Source organism: Leptopilina boulardi, unplaced genomic scaffold (genome assembly GCF_019393585.1).
Source record: "Leptopilina boulardi isolate dan_hultmark-lab unplaced genomic scaffold, ZJU_Lbou_2.1 LbouV2_305, whole genome shotgun sequence".
In the NCBI taxonomy this organism is placed as follows: domain Eukaryota; kingdom Metazoa; phylum Arthropoda; class Insecta; order Hymenoptera; family Figitidae; genus Leptopilina; species Leptopilina boulardi.
The window spans coordinates 258,628-278,808 of record NW_026137869.1 but is presented as its reverse complement, the minus strand read 5'-3'; the positions used below and the strand labels follow the sequence as shown (position 1 = coordinate 278,808).

The 20,181-nt window shown below is 24.7% G+C and overlaps 1 protein-coding gene across 4 annotated transcripts in view; it reads left to right on the top strand.

The window, feature by feature from the left end:
• LOC127283034 (5-hydroxytryptamine receptor-like) overlaps positions 1–20,181 on the top strand; it is a 175,761-nt gene that overhangs the window by 137,847 nt on the left and 17,733 nt on the right. For 3 of the 4 annotated variants that reach the window (XM_051307685.1, XM_051307684.1, XM_051307686.1), the window contains exons 3-4: positions 7,862–7,981; positions 10,125–10,248. In XM_051307685.1, the coding sequence (XP_051163642.1) occupies positions 7,862–7,981; positions 10,125–10,248 (244 nt within the window). The remainder of the gene's footprint in view (positions 1–7,861; positions 7,982–10,124; positions 10,249–20,181) is intronic. The other variant, XM_051307687.1, reaches the window with a different exon arrangement.

Here is a 20,181-nt window from a genome sequence, read left to right as displayed (position 1 = left end):
CTTTTTTCAGTAGTACAAGTCAATAATTTGTTCAATTTACTTTTTTTCTAATTTGAAGTGGTAGAAGATAGTATTAGTCAGACAAAAAATGACTAAATTTCGAAAATCAGTAGTACAAGTAAATATTTAGTCAGACTTTATAAATTATAAATTTATAAGTAGTTCAAGTATATGTCTAGTCAGACATTCTAGGTAAACTTTATTTTGATTTTCTTCTTTTTAATTTTATCAGTAGTATAAGATGATTTTAGTGAGACATAATGACTAAATTATAAAATCAGTAGTACAGGTAAATATTTTGTTAGACCTTCTAAATGTTTGTAAATTTATTAGTAGTACCAATATATATTTTGTTAGACTTTATAATTTATTGCAATTTTATTAGTAGATAAAATTAATTTTTGTCAGGCATAAAAACTAAATTATAAAATCAGTAGTAAAAGTAAATATTTAGTTAGACTTTATGAATTATAAATTTATAAGTAGTACAAGTAAATGTCTTGTCAGACATTCTAAGTAATCTTTATTTCGATTTTCTACTTTTTAATTTTATCAGTAGTGTAAGATGGTTTTAGTCAGACATAATGACTAAATTAAAAAATCAGTAGTACAAGTAAATATTTCGTCAGACCTTCTAAATGTTTGTAAATTTATTAGTAGTACCAATATACATTTAGTTAGACTTCATAATTTTTTGTAATTTTATTAGTAGATAAAATTAATTTTTGTCAGGCATAAAAACTAATTTATAAAATCAGTAGTAAAAGTAAATATTTAGTCAGACTTTATAAATTATAAATTTATCAGTAGTGTAAGTAAATGTCTAACCAGACATTCTAATCGTTTGTAATGCAAGTTAATATTTATTTCGATTTTCAATTTTTTTTTAATTTTATCAGTAGTAGGAGATGATTTTAGTCAGACACAATTACTAAATTAGAAAATCAGTAGTACAAATAAATATCTAGTCATACATTATAGGTAATCTTTATTTCGATTTTCTACTTTCTTTTTAATTTTATCAGTAGTATAAGATGATTTTAGACAACCATAGTAACTATATTAAAAATCAGTAGTACAAGTAAATATCTAGTCGGACATTCTAATTTTCTACAATTTTATTTTTAAGGTCAAAAAAACGGTTTTAGTATTTTAGTTATTATATTTTTGCAATTTTCTCGTAATTTTTTAGTAGTAAACTTGATTTTTAGTCAGACACAATGAATAAAGTATAAAAATAGTAGTAGAAGTATGTGTTAAGTCAGACTTTGTAATTTTTATAATTCTATATGTAATTTTTCATAAGTAATAAAAATAAATTTAATAAGAATAAAATAATAAGAAAATTTTATTAAGAAAATATACAATTGAAATAATTTAATTTTCCTGTTAGTAGTTAAAGACATTTTTAGCCAGACAAAAAATTTTAATTCATGTTATTTTTTTACCAGTACTAAATGTCCTTTTAGTGTTATAAAAAAATATTTTTATGTCTCAGAACTTTTAATTTTAGTAGAAAAATAATTTTAAACTTCTAGTTTTTGTATCAGTAGTGAAAGACACTTTTAATAAATTTTGTAATTTGCTGTAAATTTTGTTCTTTACTAGTAGTAAAAGTAATTTTAAGTCAGACAAATCTTGTTAATTCTTGTAAATAATTCAGTAGTAAAGATCAATCTTGGATTTTTTCCTATTAGTAGTAAAATACATTTTTAGACAGACAATTATTATTATTATTATTATTTTTCTATACTCCATGTAATTTTAATATAAAATATTTTCATCCATTTGTAATGTTTTTCGCAATTTTAACTTTTATCATATATAAAGTTTTAAAATAATATTTGCTTTTTTCTAACAGTTTCTTATATGTTAAAAATTTATTTTGACAAATAACAAAATTTTTAACTTACTATATGGAAAGCGGTTTATAAAAGAGAAATAATGTTTCATTGTTATAGGGTAAATATTCTTTTGATCCTCCTTTGACTTGAAAATATATTGTAAAGAATAACAAGGGAAAAATATATTGGCCATTTTACTATATATATATATAAAGCAAACTAGACAATTTTGTAACAAAAGTGTGGTAAGAAAATATAGAATGTTGTAAACTATGATAAATGAATGAAAGCGACTTTATTTGGAACATAATATACGAGATCTTAATAGATAGCTATATATATTCGTTTATATGTGTATGAGTGAGATTACTTTTTCTCTAGTGGAAAATAAGTGCGAATAATGTTAAAGGAGTAAAATTCAATTTTTCTTCACATGACAAGTAACTACTAATCAATCTATATGAAACGAAAATTGAGCTAAAGCGTGCAAAGGAAAATCAATTAATCTTAGAATTCAATAAAGGTGAAAAGGAAGTGTATACGCTCTACTCAAATTCTATAATTGTTATATAAGAAAAATAAACAAAATTTTTATTTCATTTTTAGATTATTTTACTTAAAAAAGAAATACTTTTTTTGATAATTTTTAATTATATTTTAATTTATATTTTTAATTCTAAATTAACTTGAAATTTTTTTTTTTGCGCAAATTTCTCATCATATACAATACTTGAGATTGTCTCTCTTTATTAAGAGAGACATTGTCTCAAGTATTGTCATCCTTTACAATTTTTCTTCGATTGACTTTTTTTATTTTTTTTTTTTTTTGTTCTTTTCTATATAAACTGCAATATTGTGAAAAATGTCCACAACGTGCTGAGAGCATTGATCGATTATTTTTACACTGCAGATTTCCAGTATAAGAAATAAAGATTGGTTAGAAGTTGTATTTCTATCCTATATTTGTTTTCATACATTTTCATTTTATATTTATCAGTGTTTACTTGGTTTTTGTAAAGTGTAAAAAATGTTGTAGTATTTGACCTTATTGTGTGCACAATTTTTGTTTTATCAAGACAAGTTGTAATAAATATCTTTTGTTGAGCGGAAAATAAGAATTATATTCGCGTCAAAATGAGAAATTTTCAAATAACATTTATCTTTGAAAAAATAATTTTCTATTTGAAAAAAAATTTTTTTTTTTTATGAAATTTTCAGTTTTATTAAAAATGAATAAGAATAAAAAATTAATTAATAAAAAATTAGTAAATAGTTAATAATTAACAATTAATAATTAATAATTAATAATTAAGCAGTTAAACAATTAAGGAATTAAAAAGTAATAATTAAATAATTTAATGAATCGTTGAAGAAATTTAATAAATTGTTTCGTGAAGGAAGACTATATTTAAAATAGAAAGAATTGAAGAATCAGATTTCAAGCGACTTTGGCCAATAAACTTTTTAACGAGTTAGTCGCGAAGCACACGTAATCGGATACCGGAAGTTTAGGGGTTGAAGGGTGACTGACGGAAACTTTACACTCGGCAGCTATTAGTCGCTAACCACATCTCGTGCAGGAGGGAGCAAGAGAGACGAAAGTTAACGCTGCTTTCAATTCAGCACTTTTATCCAACGTCTCGCCTAAAATTTCAAGTTAAACTTTTCCACGAAATTCCCTTACGTGAGACTTTTAAGTAGTCTTTGTTATCTTCGACTCCTCGTCAACTAGATTAGAGGGGAAAAAAAGGAAGAAAGTAATGTATGAGGATTTTTCCATTCCATCACTGCAAGAAAAAAAAAAAAAAAAAAAAAACTTTTTTTTCTCAACTATATATATATAAATTTTTGCTGGGTTATTAAAAAGTTTTCTTTACTCTTTTCTTTCACAATCGTGTCTCTCGATCATTCATTTCTAAAGTATTTCTCCTTTTTAAATCGCCTTCAGAATTTTTCCCTCTCTCTTTTCATTTAATTTTTGTTTATTAATTTTTTCCCCCACTTTTCCTTTCTTAATTATACTTTAGAATTCTAGAAATTAACTGGTAAATTAAATCGAAAACGTTTTAAAAAAAGTAGAAAAAAAATTAATTTTATGAAAATTAATTTAATTTTGTAAAATTTAACCAATTTTTGAAGAAAAAAATAATTTTCCTTTAATTTTCCATTTTTTACAAAAACAATGAATGGAAATGAAATGGAAGGGGAAAAAAAAGACGCTAATTCTTCTACTAATGTGACGATCTAGGACTTCCGAGAAGCTAGCGTGCAGATAAGAATCTCTAGAGTGAGTGTGTGAGAGAGAGAGAGAGAAAGAGAGTATCCTTTCGAAAATGGGACTGCCACCGGAAGAAGAGAGTTCATAAACTAAAACTCGTAATCTGAAAAAGATCGGATGGTTGTAAAACTTTACTTCACGTGCGATTAAAGTGGCAAATTTTTCTAACAACAAAACCTCACGTTTAATCTCATTCAAACTCCAAATTGTAAAAGAAAAAGAAAAAAAATTACTCTTCCATTATGCAGTAGCAAAAAAAAAGAAGATTGAATGAGGAAAAAAAAGATTATCACAATTTGATAACGAAAAAAATGTAGAAATACGGAAGAGGAACTACTTTAAATTATTTACAAATTAAATAATTTTGTGCTAAATTAAAAAAAAAAATTTTCTTTATTTTTTTTTTAAACAAAGAATTAAATTAGTTACCAGTCAAATTATTATTATTATTATTATTAATTTTTATTATTTAATTAAAATTAAAAAAAAAAATTTTTCTTCTGGTAATTTTTTTTTTATTAATTTTTCTCTTTTAGTACTAAATTGCATTTTTGATGAATTTGTATTATAAGTTGAGAGAGAGAGAGGGGAGAGAGATTTAAATTAAGAACGACTCGAGAGAGTTTCCTGGTTCATTTGTGGTGTCTATGTTTTTTCGTTTATTTCAAGACTGACGCTTTCAGGAAAGTTTCATTGAACTTTCCTTTAGTGCGGTTTGCAAGTTATTCACGACTTTGTGACAAAAGGAAACTGTATCAAGATTATATTCTCAGACACTGTACCTTTTTCTTTTATCTTTTTATTTGTTATTACATTTTAATATCATCTCTCTTATTTTTTTATTTAATTATCATTATTATTATTATTATTATTATTATTATTATTATTATTATTATTTACTAATTATTATCTCTATTTTTATTTTTTATTATAATATATTATATCTATAATAATTATATAATGTAAACCTAATAATAATAATAATAATAATAATAATAATAATAATAATAATAATAGTAATAGTAGAAAAATAAATTGACATGAAAAATTTTTTTTTTGCGTTTTCGTTTCGCGAAATATTTTCCAAGTTACTTTATGTACTGCAAAGGTAATTTAAGATCAAAGAGGTTGATCTTTGTGGTTGGCAAGGTAGATGTAATATAAAGGTCGAATCCGCAGGTGTCAGTGACACCCTTTTGAAATCTTGTCAAGTTACAAACAAATCCTTTTGTACTATCCGAAACCCTTCCGCACGTCAACCATTCTTTGTTATTTCAACGAACATTAAATAATAATCGACCAAAAAATAACTAAAAAAAAAACAAAAACTTCAACTACCTATTATTAAATAAATATTTATTTGGACCAAATAAATAATTAATTGGACCAAATAATTTTTATTTAAATCAAATAAACTGTATTCGAATAAATTATTGCAACAATAAAGTAAAATGGACTATACATTTAAATAAAAAATAATTTAGAGAAATAGAAAGAAATACAAAAAAAGGAAAAAAGTAAAATCAATAAATATATTGCAAAAAAGAAAAAAATCGAATGAAGTGAGTCAAGTTTTTTTCTACTTCATGTATAAAGCTGCATTTTCGTTATCTATATATATATATATGTGTGTAGAGTACCAACAAATGAATGCCCAGGGGATGACAAAAACTTGACAAACTTTTCTATAAGTTTCAAACCAAAAGTCAGAGAGCAATTTCAGTTTGTGGGTGGAAAATACGCACACAAGGAACTTTACTATATCTTTTCCACGACTTTTCACAATTCAAGTTACAGCGCACAAAGGAGAGAATGACGTCTTCAAAAAAAAAAAAGAGAAAAAAACCGACAATGATTCTATACTATCACTTCAAAATTGCATCAAAACTTTTACAGTCTTTAAAAGAAGAAAAATTTTTCTAATTTTCCCTTTTTTATTGATGTTACAAACTTTAATAATGATACCGATTAAATTTAGTACGCAAATAAGAATAAATTCAAATATAAAACATTTTCTTACAAGAAAAAATCAAATTTTTTTTCCAATAAAAAATCTGATCAAATTACAGGAAAAGAAATTTTTAACTTAAAAATAAAAATAAATAATAATAATAATAATAAAATAAGTCATATTTTATTTAGAGAATTAAATTTTGTAAAATTATACCGCATTATTTATTTATTTAAAGAGATAACGGGACATAGAAAATATATATATATTTTTTTTTAATATATATTTTCTTGGCGAAGAAGGGAAATTTTCAATTTATAATTTTATATGTAGTTTGTGAAACCTGATTTTCTTCAATATTTACCAGAGGAAATGAACAAAAGTCTTTTGTTACGCACTTTAACTCGTCATGATGATGAAACATTGTGTATGTATATAGAGAGGGTACTGGTTATGAGGAAACTCAAGAGTTCAATAACGTTGTTGCTCTAGGCAGTACTGTCGACGTACAAGCATGTTGATTTATAATACCAATCTCAAAAGAAATTCTTCTCCCGGGATTACAACAACAATCTCATCGCGAAACAAGCGCATATTTCTTATTATTCTCTTCAAGTGTTACGTGAGAGTCAAAAATAACATCAATTTTTTAATATCAAGTCTCTTGTATTATGTATTATTATATTTGTATGTGTGTATGTATGTGTAAGACCGCAATTTTTTTTCTTTCATATAAATATAAATTACTTAATTTACACGCAGGCAAAAAAAAAAAAAATAAATAAAATTACCCGTTTAGTATCAATTTAAAAAAAAAATAAAATTTAAAACACAATTTTTAAATTTTATTTCTATTTAAAAAATATATTTTTTTATATATTCTAAAATTATATTAATTTAAATAGTTCTGTCTGACTATAATGTACTTTTACTACTGATAACAAAATTACTAAAAAAAATTTTGAATAAAATACACATTTTTTTTAAACATGAAAAAAAAATTATTTGTTTCAACTAATCTATTACTTAATTATTATCAAATAAATATTTATTTGTATTAAATACATCCAGAGAAATGATATATTTATCTCACAACCTTATAGATATTTATTTGGTTTAATAAATTTTTACATGATTAAAATAAATTTTTATTTGATTAAAATAAATTTTTATTTGATTTAAATAAATAATTTTATTTACGCCAAATAAATAGGCCAGTAGGCTGTAAGACAAATATACGTTTATTTAACTCAAATATATATTTGGATCAAGTAAGAAATGTCTCTGGATGTAATTATTATTTATTAGTTAAATACAATTGATTTAATTCAAATAAAAATTATTTGCCTTAAGTAAATTTATTTATTTGATATTAGTCAAGTAATCGATTATATGAATCAAATAAATTTTTTTTCTGAGTATACTAAAATTAGAAGATTTTTTTTTAAATCCATGTCTGACTAAAACTGACTTCTACTACTTATTTTACTACCAATATTAACATTACATGAATTTTATCAATATTCTCTCTGATGTATTAAATTTCGAAAAAAAAATTAATGGAGCAGAAAAAAAGTTGATGAAAATTTTTTAACGCAATTGAATTTTTATCGTGCCTGGCATATTATAAATTTATTTTATAAAAATTTTTAAGGGACAATTGTCACAATTTATATGGTATATTAATAATATATATTATTAAATAAAGCGAAATGGAGCTTTAGATATATATTGTTTTGACGCTTACATAGAAAATCTGCTTTAACGAATCATTTATCTTTGTTACAGGCAACGTTTTCGTGATAGCCGCCATTGTCCTGGAACGCAATTTGCAAAGTGTAGCCAATTATTTGATTCTCTCTCTTGCCGTTGCGGATCTTCTAGTGGCTCTTTTAGTCATGCCTTTGGGTAACTATTTTTATTTTACTATTAATTTCTCCCAATCATTCAGTTAAAATTTAATATTATTTATTTTTTATATTTAAAAAACAATATTTTAATTGTCCAAAAGAATTTTTTTCTCAAAAATGTAAATAAATAAAAAAAATTTTTTTTTTAAATTTCTCTCTGAACTAAAATTTATGTTTTAAAACCCTTTGCGGCATAGTGACACTCCTGAGTGTCACCTTTTTTCTTGCACTTTTTTAAATACTTCAGCCACTATTTTTACACATTTCAGTAACAAAATGTATTTAAAATGTATTTTAGAATATCTATTACAATATAACTACACGGAGAAAAATGGAAAAACGAATAAAGTAACTTTTACTACTTTAAAAGTAAAATTGGACCTGTCCGAAGTTTCTGCGCATCTCTGGCAACTTTTACTCCAAAAATAGTAAAATTGACTATTTCTGTAGTAAATTTTACTGTTTCCGTAGTAATTTTTACTATTTCTGAAGTAAATTTTACTATTTTTGGAGTAAAAGTTGCCAGAGATGCGCAGAAACTTCGGACAGGTCCAATTTTACTTTTAAAGTAGTAAAAGTTACTTTTTCTTTTTTTCCGTGTACATTAAAAAAGTGTTTTTTTTTAATAAATAATATAAATGTTATAAACAAATTAAGTTTAAAAATAGCGTTTTTTTACAATAAATGTAACTGTGACTAAACAACAATAGCAAATAATCTAACAATAATGTCTATAAAGTTTTCGGGGTCGCTGATTACGAATCTGGCATCAGATTTTCAAAATTCAAAATGGCGGAGCCAATATGGCGGATGACAAAATTAAAAATTCATCGGATTTCCTTGAAACTTGTAACTCGTGGGTTTTTGGGGGCGCTGATTACGAATATGACGTTAGATTTTCGAAATTCAAAATGGCGGATCCAATATGGCAAATGACAAAATGTGGGTTTTTGGGGGCGCTGATTACGAATATGACGTTAGATTTTTAAAATTCAAAATGGCGGATCCAATATGGCGGATGACAAAATGAAAAATTGATCAGATTTCCTTAAAACTTGTAACTCGTGGGTTTTTGGGGGCGCTGATTACGAATATGACGTTAGATTTTCAAAATTCAAAATGGCGGATCCAATATGGCGGATGAGAAAATGAAAAATTTATAGGAATGGCTTGAAACTTGTTACTCGAGGGGTTTTTGGGTCGCTCGTTACGAATATGATGTTGGATTATCAAAATTAAAAATGGCGGATCCAATATGGCGGATGACAAAATGAAGAATTGATCGAATTTGTTTAAAACTTGTTATTCAGGGATTTTTGAGGTCGCTGATTACGAATATGACGTTGGACTTTCAAAATTCAAAATGGCGGATGATAAAATGAAAAATTGATCGGATTTGCTTGTAACTTGTTACTACGGTGTTTTTGATGTCGCTGTTTATGAATATGACTTTGGATTTTTATAATTCAAAATGGCGCTTTTGTGTGTGTGTGTGTCTATGATCAATTTGATGAATTTTAACAAAATTGTCTGCTAGATTGGATCCGCCATTTTGAATTTTGAAAAACTGACATCGGATTCGCAATCAGCGACCCCGAAAATCCCTGAGTAACCAGTTTCGAGCAAATTTGAACAATTTGTAAAAAATTGTCCGCCATATTGGGTCCGCCATTTTGAATTTTATAAAACTGACATCGGATTCGTAATCAGCGACCCCGAAAACCCCTGAGTAACCAGTTTCGAGCGGATATGATCAATTTAAAAAAAATTGTCCGCCATATTGGATCCGCCATTTTGAATTTTGAAAATTTTTTAAATCTGGCTTCGCATTCGTAATCAGCGACCCTTAAAACCCCCTATAATGCACTTCAAAGATAAATAAATTCCTGTTAAAGAAAAATGTATGCTTCAAAGGGTTAAATTAAAATTTGATAATTTTTAACTTTTTTTAATTAAAAATACTAATCCTAGCAATTTTTTTAGTATTTTTTTTTATAAAAATTTGTTTCGAGGGAATCATATGTGAATTTTATGTAAATTTAAAAAAAAAATAACCCAAAAGGAATGTGACTGTATATAGATAAATAAATGTATTTTTGCAAACCAATGTTTCTTTGGCTTTAGTGTGAAATTTTCGACAGGAGCCGTGTACGAAGTGTCTCATGAATGGGCTCTCGGACCGGAACTTTGTGACATGTGGACCAGCAGTGACGTTCTGTGCTGCACAGCCTCGATATTGCATTTGGTTGCAATCGCTCTCGATAGGTGAGTTTTTACTCGAAACAACTTTCAAAATAAACTACAAGTGTTCACCCCTACCCTTATAGTGTGTGTGTATAGTGAATCGGGGAAAATCGTTAAACTCGCTCGACTTCACTCGATTTAACAAAACAAAAAAAAAAATAACCATCTATTTATTTGGTTTGTCTTTTGTTAATTATCCAGTACAAAAAAAACGAAGTCTTTTATTTTATAACAATTTTTTTTTTTAACAAAAATTTAAAATAAAAAAATTTTTTAAAACCCCGAAAAAAATTACAAAAAATACTTTAATGAAAATAAATTTCCTCTTTTTTTTATTGTATTTTTGATTTGCAATATCGAAACGACAAAGCCATTTCAATTTTATGGTTATTGTATTTGGGTAGAATTTTGGAAATTTTATAGCCATTTGTTGATTCTATCAATCAGTGTCCTGATACGGGGGGGAAAAAAAATATTACGAGCTTTCGATGTAATCCTATTTTTTTTTTTGCATATGAATATAATAATAGAGATAAATAAATTTTTTTCACGATTTCGGATATTGTGAAAAAATATGTTTTTTCTCAATTAAGATACGTAATTATTTTTTTTTTTATTATTATTTTTGAGGGAAAATATTTTTTACAAGAAAATATCGTTTTCAAATAAAAAATCTGTCTGACTGGAACATATTTTTACTATTAAACTATAAAGTAATAAAAATCGTTTTTATTACTAATAGAAATTTTTTCCAAAAAACGCCTTTAATGTTCTGATATTTTTTAAAATAATTTTTTTTTACTTCTATAGGAAAATTAAAAATCTAAAAATTTCCGTCTGATTAAAAAAACACTTTCAGCACTAAATATTGAATAATTTGAAAAGTTTATATACTGTTATTTGGTTTATTTTTTCTTTACTGCTAATAAACCGAAAAAAAGTAAAAAAAGAAAAGAAAAAAAATTCTAAGAAATTTTGTGTTTCTAAACAATATGCAAAAGACGTTCCAATATGGAAATTGAAAATTCAACTCTCGTCCCTCATAACAAAAGGATATCCCTAGGATATCCATATCAATCGTCGATATCCTAGAATGGTCCCCAGGATATCTTGGGATATCCCTAGGATATCTTGGGATATCCCTAGGATATCTTGGGATATCCCTAGGATATCCAAACCGTCGATCTGTGGGACATCAACAGGATATCCATAGGATATCCCTAAGACATCCACAAAATATCTATTGGATATTATATCGCAGGATATCCATGGGATATTCTCAGAATGTCCGTGGGATATTCTTAGGATATTCACGGGATATTTAATATCTCAACATATATTTTTAAAGGTTAAAATTGTTAAGCTAATATAATGAATAATAATATAATAAAAACAAAAATCTTATGAGCTTCTAATTTATTTTAAATGAAGATTTAAAATGCATTTTTCAAAGTTTTTAAATAAACTCATGCACTTAATGTATAATTAATATTAATAGTTATTCGTTATTTGCGGGGAAGAATTTATATTGTTTAAAGCCAATTTATTTTCTGACAATATTAAGCATATGAATAAAGGAATGAATCACGAATGAGAAAAAAATTAGTTAATAATTTTTCAAATTAAACAACTTTCTCGAAAAACAAGTTGCATTTTATTTTATTTATATAAAATTTAATTCACAGAATATTCTCACTCGTATTAGTCTCATAATGACTTTAAAAACAGTATCCTGAGAATAACTTCTTGACATCCAGAAGATATACTGAGAATATCCTGAAAATATCTGTGGAATATCCTGACGATATCTATGGGATATCCTGATGATATCTGTGGGATATCCTGACGATATCTATGGGATATCTGGAGGACATTTATGAAAGTCTATAGAGATATCCAGAAGATATCCTGTGGATATCCTCAGATATCCATGGGATATCCAAACCGACGATTTTTTGGATATCCTTAAGAGATCCTTTTGAAATCCATAGGACATCCCTAGGATATCTGCGGGATATTATCAATATATCCCAAGATATCTTGTGTTATTAGGGGTAATTTCACATTTTATATAATTTATTTAGCTCTAATAAAATTTTTAATCAGAGGTGTGTAGCTATTTTAAATTAGTTTTTACTTTATGTATATATATATAATATATATGTATATAAATGTGTGAAAATGCATGAATCATAAGTGGAAATTATCAGAGGACAACTGACTCTCTCTCTGAGAGTGGAGAAACAGATTAATGTTGTTCTCCTGAGTTCTCACAGTATTTGTGTATATGTGTGTGTATATGAGGTTTATGTTTGGTGGCGACATAGGGTGTTACAGTCTCCGTGAAATCAGGTATATCTGTTGAATATACACACAACATTGTGCGCAATGCCCCCAGGGTTGTAATAATCTCCTACACAGTGCATACATATATATATACAATACCTCGAGAAAGTCGTTGCAAATGTATATTTATGCATTAAAATAAAATAAAAGGCAATTTCCTTTTTTTTTAATTTTTATAAAAAAAATTTTTGCCAGGCACGAAAAAAAGAAATTTAATCGTATTTTTGTTTAAACTAATAATCTCAAACATTCGTAAATTTTTTAATAATTACGAATATTTCTTTCATTTATTTAAAAAAAAAATTCTTACTCATCAAATCTACTTTTAATACTAGAAAAGAAATTTTCTACAAAATTTGTTTCGGAAAAAATTTCTAATTTTTTTTTTTGGTAGAAAAATGAAATTATTTATTAAAATAATATTTGTCGCTTACCTTAAACTGCAGTAAGACCGAAGAAATAAATACTATTTGAAGCAGGAAACACACGCGGTTTAAAAATTTTCGAACACTCCCGAAAAACTTTTTAAATTACAAAAAATAAAATACTTTTCAAGATTATAAACGATCGCGATTTTAAGAAATTTTCGAACACTCCCGAAATATTTTTGAATTAAAAAAAAACTAAAGATTTAGAAAGCGATGGCGATTTTTCGAATACTTCTGAAACAAACAAAAAAAATTTATTAAAATAACTCCCGAAGGAAAATTCTTTATTCAAATATAAAAATATCAAATCAAAAGCGTTAAATATGCTTTTAAAATTACAAAATTGACATTCATATTGATCACTAAACAGGTCAATACACAAATTGCAACTGATTTAATTATATTTGGGATTTTTCTCATCAAAACAATGTTATGATCTTTCGCAACCTTTGTACTTCAATGTAAATATACAGCTCAAAACGCAGGTATATAAAGGTAATAAAATTCGAAAATTGTTTCCAAACATTAATAATAATTATAATTTTTAAATTTGAAAATTTTTAAATATAAATTCAAAAAAAAAGAATTAAATTTTTTTTTTACATTAATAATTTAAACATATTATTTAAATAATTTTGTTACCATTAAATTAAATGGTAAACATTATTCGTCAATTAAATAATAAAAATCTTTTACTAACGATTTTGATTAAAAAAGTGTGTACTTTGTCTTAAAAAATTAAAAAAAAAAGAATTCTCATAATTTCAAAAAAAAAAAAAAATGGTTTTTAATCTTGAACACAATATATATACAAGCTATCTCATAACATTTTAGCGAACTCATAACTTCAAAGTAGAGTTTAAGATTCTACTGCACGTAACAATTTTAAAACTTTAATAATATTTTGAAAATATTTTCATTTCGTGACCACTTCAATTATTATTTATCGATCAAGTTATTAAAACAATATCCAACCATTATAAAAGAAATACCGAAATAAATGTCTGCTTTTTTTTCCAATTTTTTAATATCTATTTTTATTGACTTATCGGTCAAAAATTTTTAATTATCTATAAACCTTTAAAAATATTTAAAAAAAGAATAATAATAATAATATAAAATATTCTGAATCCATTTTTTGTTGTTTATAGTTGTGAATTCGTTGAAATGAAAAATTGCACTACTCAATCTCTTTTTCGTTTTCTGAAAATGATATTAAAGTCTTCGACTAATCCCCGAGGGTTATATATATAAGGCTAACGGAAAAAAATTTTTTTTTTTTTTCATCTCGCCTCTACGTTAGAAAATAAATCCAACTGTCCATCTTAACTTTCTCGTATATAGATCTTGTCGTTCTATGGACGTCAAAAAAAAAAATTTTTTTTTTTACTTTCTACCAACGTGTAACATATTTCGCGGATGATATTTCATGAAAGTAACGCGCGCGCGCGGTAGGAGGAGCAAAAAAAAGAAAAAAAAAAAAAGCCAAAGACTAACTCGGTACATGAAATAACCTGAAGGAACATGAAACTTTCCTCAACGAGACTTGCTCACGTGACGGTCTGAGATATTGGCCAATTTATGAACTCCCTTGTATATATATCGACGATCGAACAAATCAAAACGCAAGACATGCCAAGGTGCATAGTCTGCCACTCCAATCACTTTAAAATCTTTTTTTTTTTCTTTATAAGTGTATTCAATTTTTTTTTATCATGCAATCTAATTTCAGAATTTAATTTAATAATTTTTCTACGCTTTTAATTATTTTAATTATTACATACAAATTGTAGATTAAATTGTACACTGAAAAAAAATTTAATGCAAATAATTGGTTACTTGACTATTATCAAATAAATATTTACTTGAATCAAATAATTTTTATTTGAATTTAATAAAGTGTAAAGCAACAATTTCTGTATTTAAAACGAATACAATTTAATTGACTCAAATAATAATTATTTATTAAAAATAAATAATTATTTCATACAAATAATTATTTATTAAAAATAAATAATTATTTCATACAAATAATTATTTATTAAAAATAAATAATTATTTCATACAAATAAATATTTATTTGATAATAGTCAAGTAACCGATTATTTAAATGAAATAAATTTTTTTCAGTGTATAAGGCTTAAAAAACAAATAATGATTGTTTCTAAAAATAATAGTTTTAATAACGTTTCCTAATGCTACGCTAAAAATTGAAAGAACTTTCAAAGACATTCAGTAGGTTTTGTGGCTTAGTGGTTATTGCTCTCGATTTGAGACGGGAAATTCAGGGTTCAATCCCTGATGGGAATATTTTTTCCGACTATAAAATAGTTACAATTCGATAGGCAATTTTCGATAACAATTATAAATAATAATACTGAAAATATTAAATAAATAAAATAGAAAATAATAAACAAATAAACTAGAAAAATAATAAACAAATAAAAAATATAAAAATAACAAATAAATAAAATAGAAAAATATTAAACAAAAAAATAGAAAAATAATAAATAAAATAGAAAAATAATAAACAAATAAAAAATAGAAAAATAACAAATAAATAAAATAGAAAAATATTAAACAAAAAAATAGAAAAATAATAAACAAATAAAATAGAAAAATAATAAATAAAATAGAAAAATATTAAACAAAGAAATAGATAAATATTAAACAAAAAAATAGAAAAATAATAAACAAATAAAATAGAAAAATAACAAATAAATAAAATGGAAATAAATGAATCTGGAAAATAAATGAAAAAGAAAAAAAATAATGTATGATAATAAATGAAGAAGAAAAAAGTACAATGTAAAAACTCTTAAGACAAGAATAATTTCCGACGTAAAGTGAAAAAGAAACTTTTCCTTGTTTCAAATGACGTGCTAATCCGAAGGATAGAATGGAGGAACAATAGACGAGTTTAGTAAATTTCATACTTGGCGGTAAAAGCGTAATTTTAATAAATACCAATTTTCCGAAAGCAAGAAGACTACCTTTCTCGCGCTTCATATAATAATAAGAGATTCAATTTAAAAGAGGCGAGAGGGGAAGGCGAAGGGGGGGGGAGGAGAATTTAGGTTGTTACAATAGGAAATTAAATCCGTGCGATCTTTAGAATTATGATGAGAGTCTCTATAATGCCGGATACGAATTGTCGCGGTTGTCCGCTATAACACGTTGACTTAATTATCAAAATTCCTTCTCCATAATCTACTCCCTCTGTAATCCGTTGGAATATTGTATTATTTGCCCCCTCGAGAGTAGAATATTAATATTCTTATGTATCACAATAAACTTTTTTTAAATCACACAATGTTCATATGCAAAATAAATTTTTTTTATTATTTTTTTAATCTTTTTAATTGAAAATTTCGTTTCTTTCTTTTTTATTTTTAAATAACTTTAATAAGTGGATTTTATTTTAATTAATTTTAATAAATAAATTTTATTTTAAATAATTTTAATAAATAAATTTTATTTTAAATTTTTAAATAATTTTTTCTTAAATCAAAGTTTAATTTAATTTATTAACTATTATTAATAACTTAATTTATTTTTAATTTTAAAAAAAATATATAATTATTTAACTTTACGATCGATATTGTGAATTAAAAAATTTTAAATTGACACTATAATATAAATTGAGAGAGAATAAAAATGTGAGAAATAAAGAATGAGTGTGTAGAAAAATCTGTTTTTTTTTTCTTTACTTTTTTCCTTAAACTTTAAGAGACAGCGACGTGGATTGGAAGAAATTCAACTTGAATTTCATTTAATTGAAAACTACTCGAGAAGAATGTTCATTTCGCTCCAATCTTTCAACTCGAAACGTCTTTGTTTCTAAAGACCTCAGGAACGAGAAATGAATTGCTAAACTTTCTTTCTTATCCTTACACTTGGAATTTCACCATATACGTTGTTTTCTCTTTATATAAAAAAAAAGAAAATTAAACGTTTCTCTTTAATATAACTTTTTTTTCTAAAACTAAACATATATATATATATATATATATATAATAATTACCTAATTAAAGTTTTATTATATGTATATTGGCAACGATAAATTTCATTTTTATTATTATTATTATTATTATTATTATTATTATATTACTATTACATTATTATTATTTTATTTTTATTATTATTTTAAAAAAAATTTTCACCAAAGAAAAAATTCCCTTTTTTGAATCATATTTATTATATTATTAATAATATAATGAAATAAAAAATATATCAAATTGCGGATTCTTGTGAAAAGTCACAATAATAAAGTATGATAATAAATAAGGGTTGTTATGTGGGATAAAATCGTTGAATCCCTTGAGAAGTTTTAGAAAGAGACTATAAAAAAAAAGTGTACATTAGTTTTTCGTAAATAGCAAAGGGGGGTAGGGGGGGGGCGTTACTTACATTATTGTAAATAGGGTTTTAATGCATATCGCCAACGACCGTATAAGTGCGAAAGCTTGCTCGTCAATTTCACATAGCTTGGAAGAAGTGTCTTCAACGTTAGTGCAAAAGCTTTTAGAATAAACGAGACCATCAAATTGCTTCATCTTCTTTTTTTTTTTTTTTTTTTTTTTTCTTTTTTTGGTTTTCAACCTTAAACTTATCCATGGTGTATATATATATAGTCCATTTTCAAGACCAATATTGTATCTCGATTTTCTTCCAAGCTAATACCTTTTCTACTTCACTTTCCAATTTCTAAATCCAAAAGCTTCTTTTTGGTGTAAAAAAAAAATGTATCGTATAACCTTTGAATTAATAAAAAAAATATCTCACGGTAGAAAAATATTTATTTAAGTTTACTATAATAATAATAATAAAAATAGTATTGGAAATAAAAAATAATAATAATAATAATAGTATTAAAAATATTAATAAAATTTTTCAATGGTTCGCTATATTTTTTTAATATATTATACTTTCAGTTTCTAAATAAAATGGTTTATAATGCGGGCGCTTTTTAATGTGGCGAAAAAAAAAAAATTGGAACGCTTTTTATGTGCAATTTAAGAGAGGAAAAAACTATATAATAAAATATGAAAGGGAAGCTTTTTCAATGAGTTTTTAAGCAGATCTTTGTGAACTTTAACCCAGTGATCGTTGTCTTTCACCTCAATTGCACTCAAGAAAAGGTTTTTCAGTGATGCTGAAAACCACTCGAAATGAAAGCATTCAGCACTTTTGCGCTTATACTAACACATTAAGGCCAACATTAAAAAATGCCAAGTATCAAAACTGATGAATTTCAGCATTAAACTTTTGGGTTTTCATTCCGAGAAAAAAAAAGAAGAAAGAAAGAAAGTCTAGGCTCTATATATGTTTGTGTTTAACAAATTAACTCTCGAGAGAGCAATTTCCGTACGAAATTTTAAAGATATTTTTTACCTTAAATTTTCTATTTTTTTTTCCAAGTCATTATTTTCCCAAAAAAAAAATATTTGTATAGTAATAATTTGAATTTTTGTAAAATAAAAAAAAATCGGTTAATTTTTTAATATGAATTTTGTACAATTTTTTATTTTATTTGTAAATTCTTTTTTTAAGTTATATTTGAGTTAATTAAAATTTGAAAAAAAAATCAAAGTTTTATTTCAAACTAAATAGAAATAAAATAATTATCTACACATAATATATAATATAGAAAAAAAAGGAGAGAGAGAGAGATAAAAATGTAGAAATCCAAAGGAATATATGAAAAAGCGTCTAATTAGATTTCTAACTTTTGAGAAACTAATTAATTAAAACTTTTGTTGTATAAATGATCAAGTGATTAAAGTTTTGAGTTTGATGAAATATATATATTTTATTTTAATTTATATTCTATGTATATATATTTAAAACTTTAAATAACTCGCATGATTAAAGATAAACTCAAAGTAGGTTATATATCAAATTAATTAGATATTTAAAGAATTTTTTTTTACATGGAGGAAGCTTTTACTTTTCTTTTTATCGGTAAAGAACGAAAAACGCTTTGAACTTATATATCTCTTTTAACTTTCCTTTTTCTCTTTTTTTTTTTTTTTGCCCGTGTCTTATTTTATTTGCGTGAAACTGCACATCTAGTTAATTAGTTTTGTAAAAGTGTTAACGGCTGATAATGCTTGTTTAAAGTCTTTAATAAGGAGTCGTTAAGGTTTTTATTATACCTTGTATAATATAAGATAACTTAGAATAACCTGAAAATTGATATTGCGAATATATTACAAATATTACGATCTTTTTAAATTGAAGGAATTTAATTAAGTTTTCCTAATGTTCTTTTCTTAAATTCAAAATTTTTTTTTTTTTATCTAATTATAGATAGAAAATTATTTAAACAACCGGAATTTTTACTAATAATTTTATAACAATAATTTAATATTTTATAATTTATTTTGAAAAAAAAAACTAAAAGAAAAAAAGAAATAAAATAATTATTTTCTGAAACGTCTATTTTCTGTCTTTTGGAAAACATATCCCTAAACCACACGTAATCCATATAAGAAAGATAATTGGTAAACCTAATCCTGAAAATCCTTCGAAAATAAGTTTCTTTTTTTCCTATTACCTTTTGTCTATTAGGTAGGCCTTGTATTCTCTAATTTTATTTTACTTGTTAACCTACATTCAACCAAAAAACAATTCTATTTCAAAAAAAAGTGTCCAATTTAAAATTCTTTAAAAAATTATTAAAAATCCAATTTTTTTTTGTCATAAAATATATTTTAATTTTTAATATAAAAAATAATTGCATAAAATAAATGTCAATTTCAAAAAATTGAAATATTAAATAGTTTATGAAAAAAAGCAAATTCACGGCTTTTTTAAGTATGACGTCATTTTCCTGATTTTTTAAAATTCGTTTCATTGGAACTTTGGAAAGTTAAACTTTTATAAATGTACAATTTTTTTTTCAATTGGTTAAAGAGGATCAAATAAAAATTGCATTTCATTTTTACTTGTGTGTAAAAAAAAAAGTTACAGAAAAATTTCTCAACCCTTTTTTTTTCAAACTAAGAAAGTTATGAGATATAAAGTGTGAAGGAAAAATTTACATAAAATAATGGAAATTTTATATAGTTCCTTTGTGGAGAAAACTTTTAACTAAGATTTCCTTTTGTGTCAGTATGTCGCATATAACTAAACTCAAACGGAGATGAATTTTATATATATACATAAAAAAGAAAAA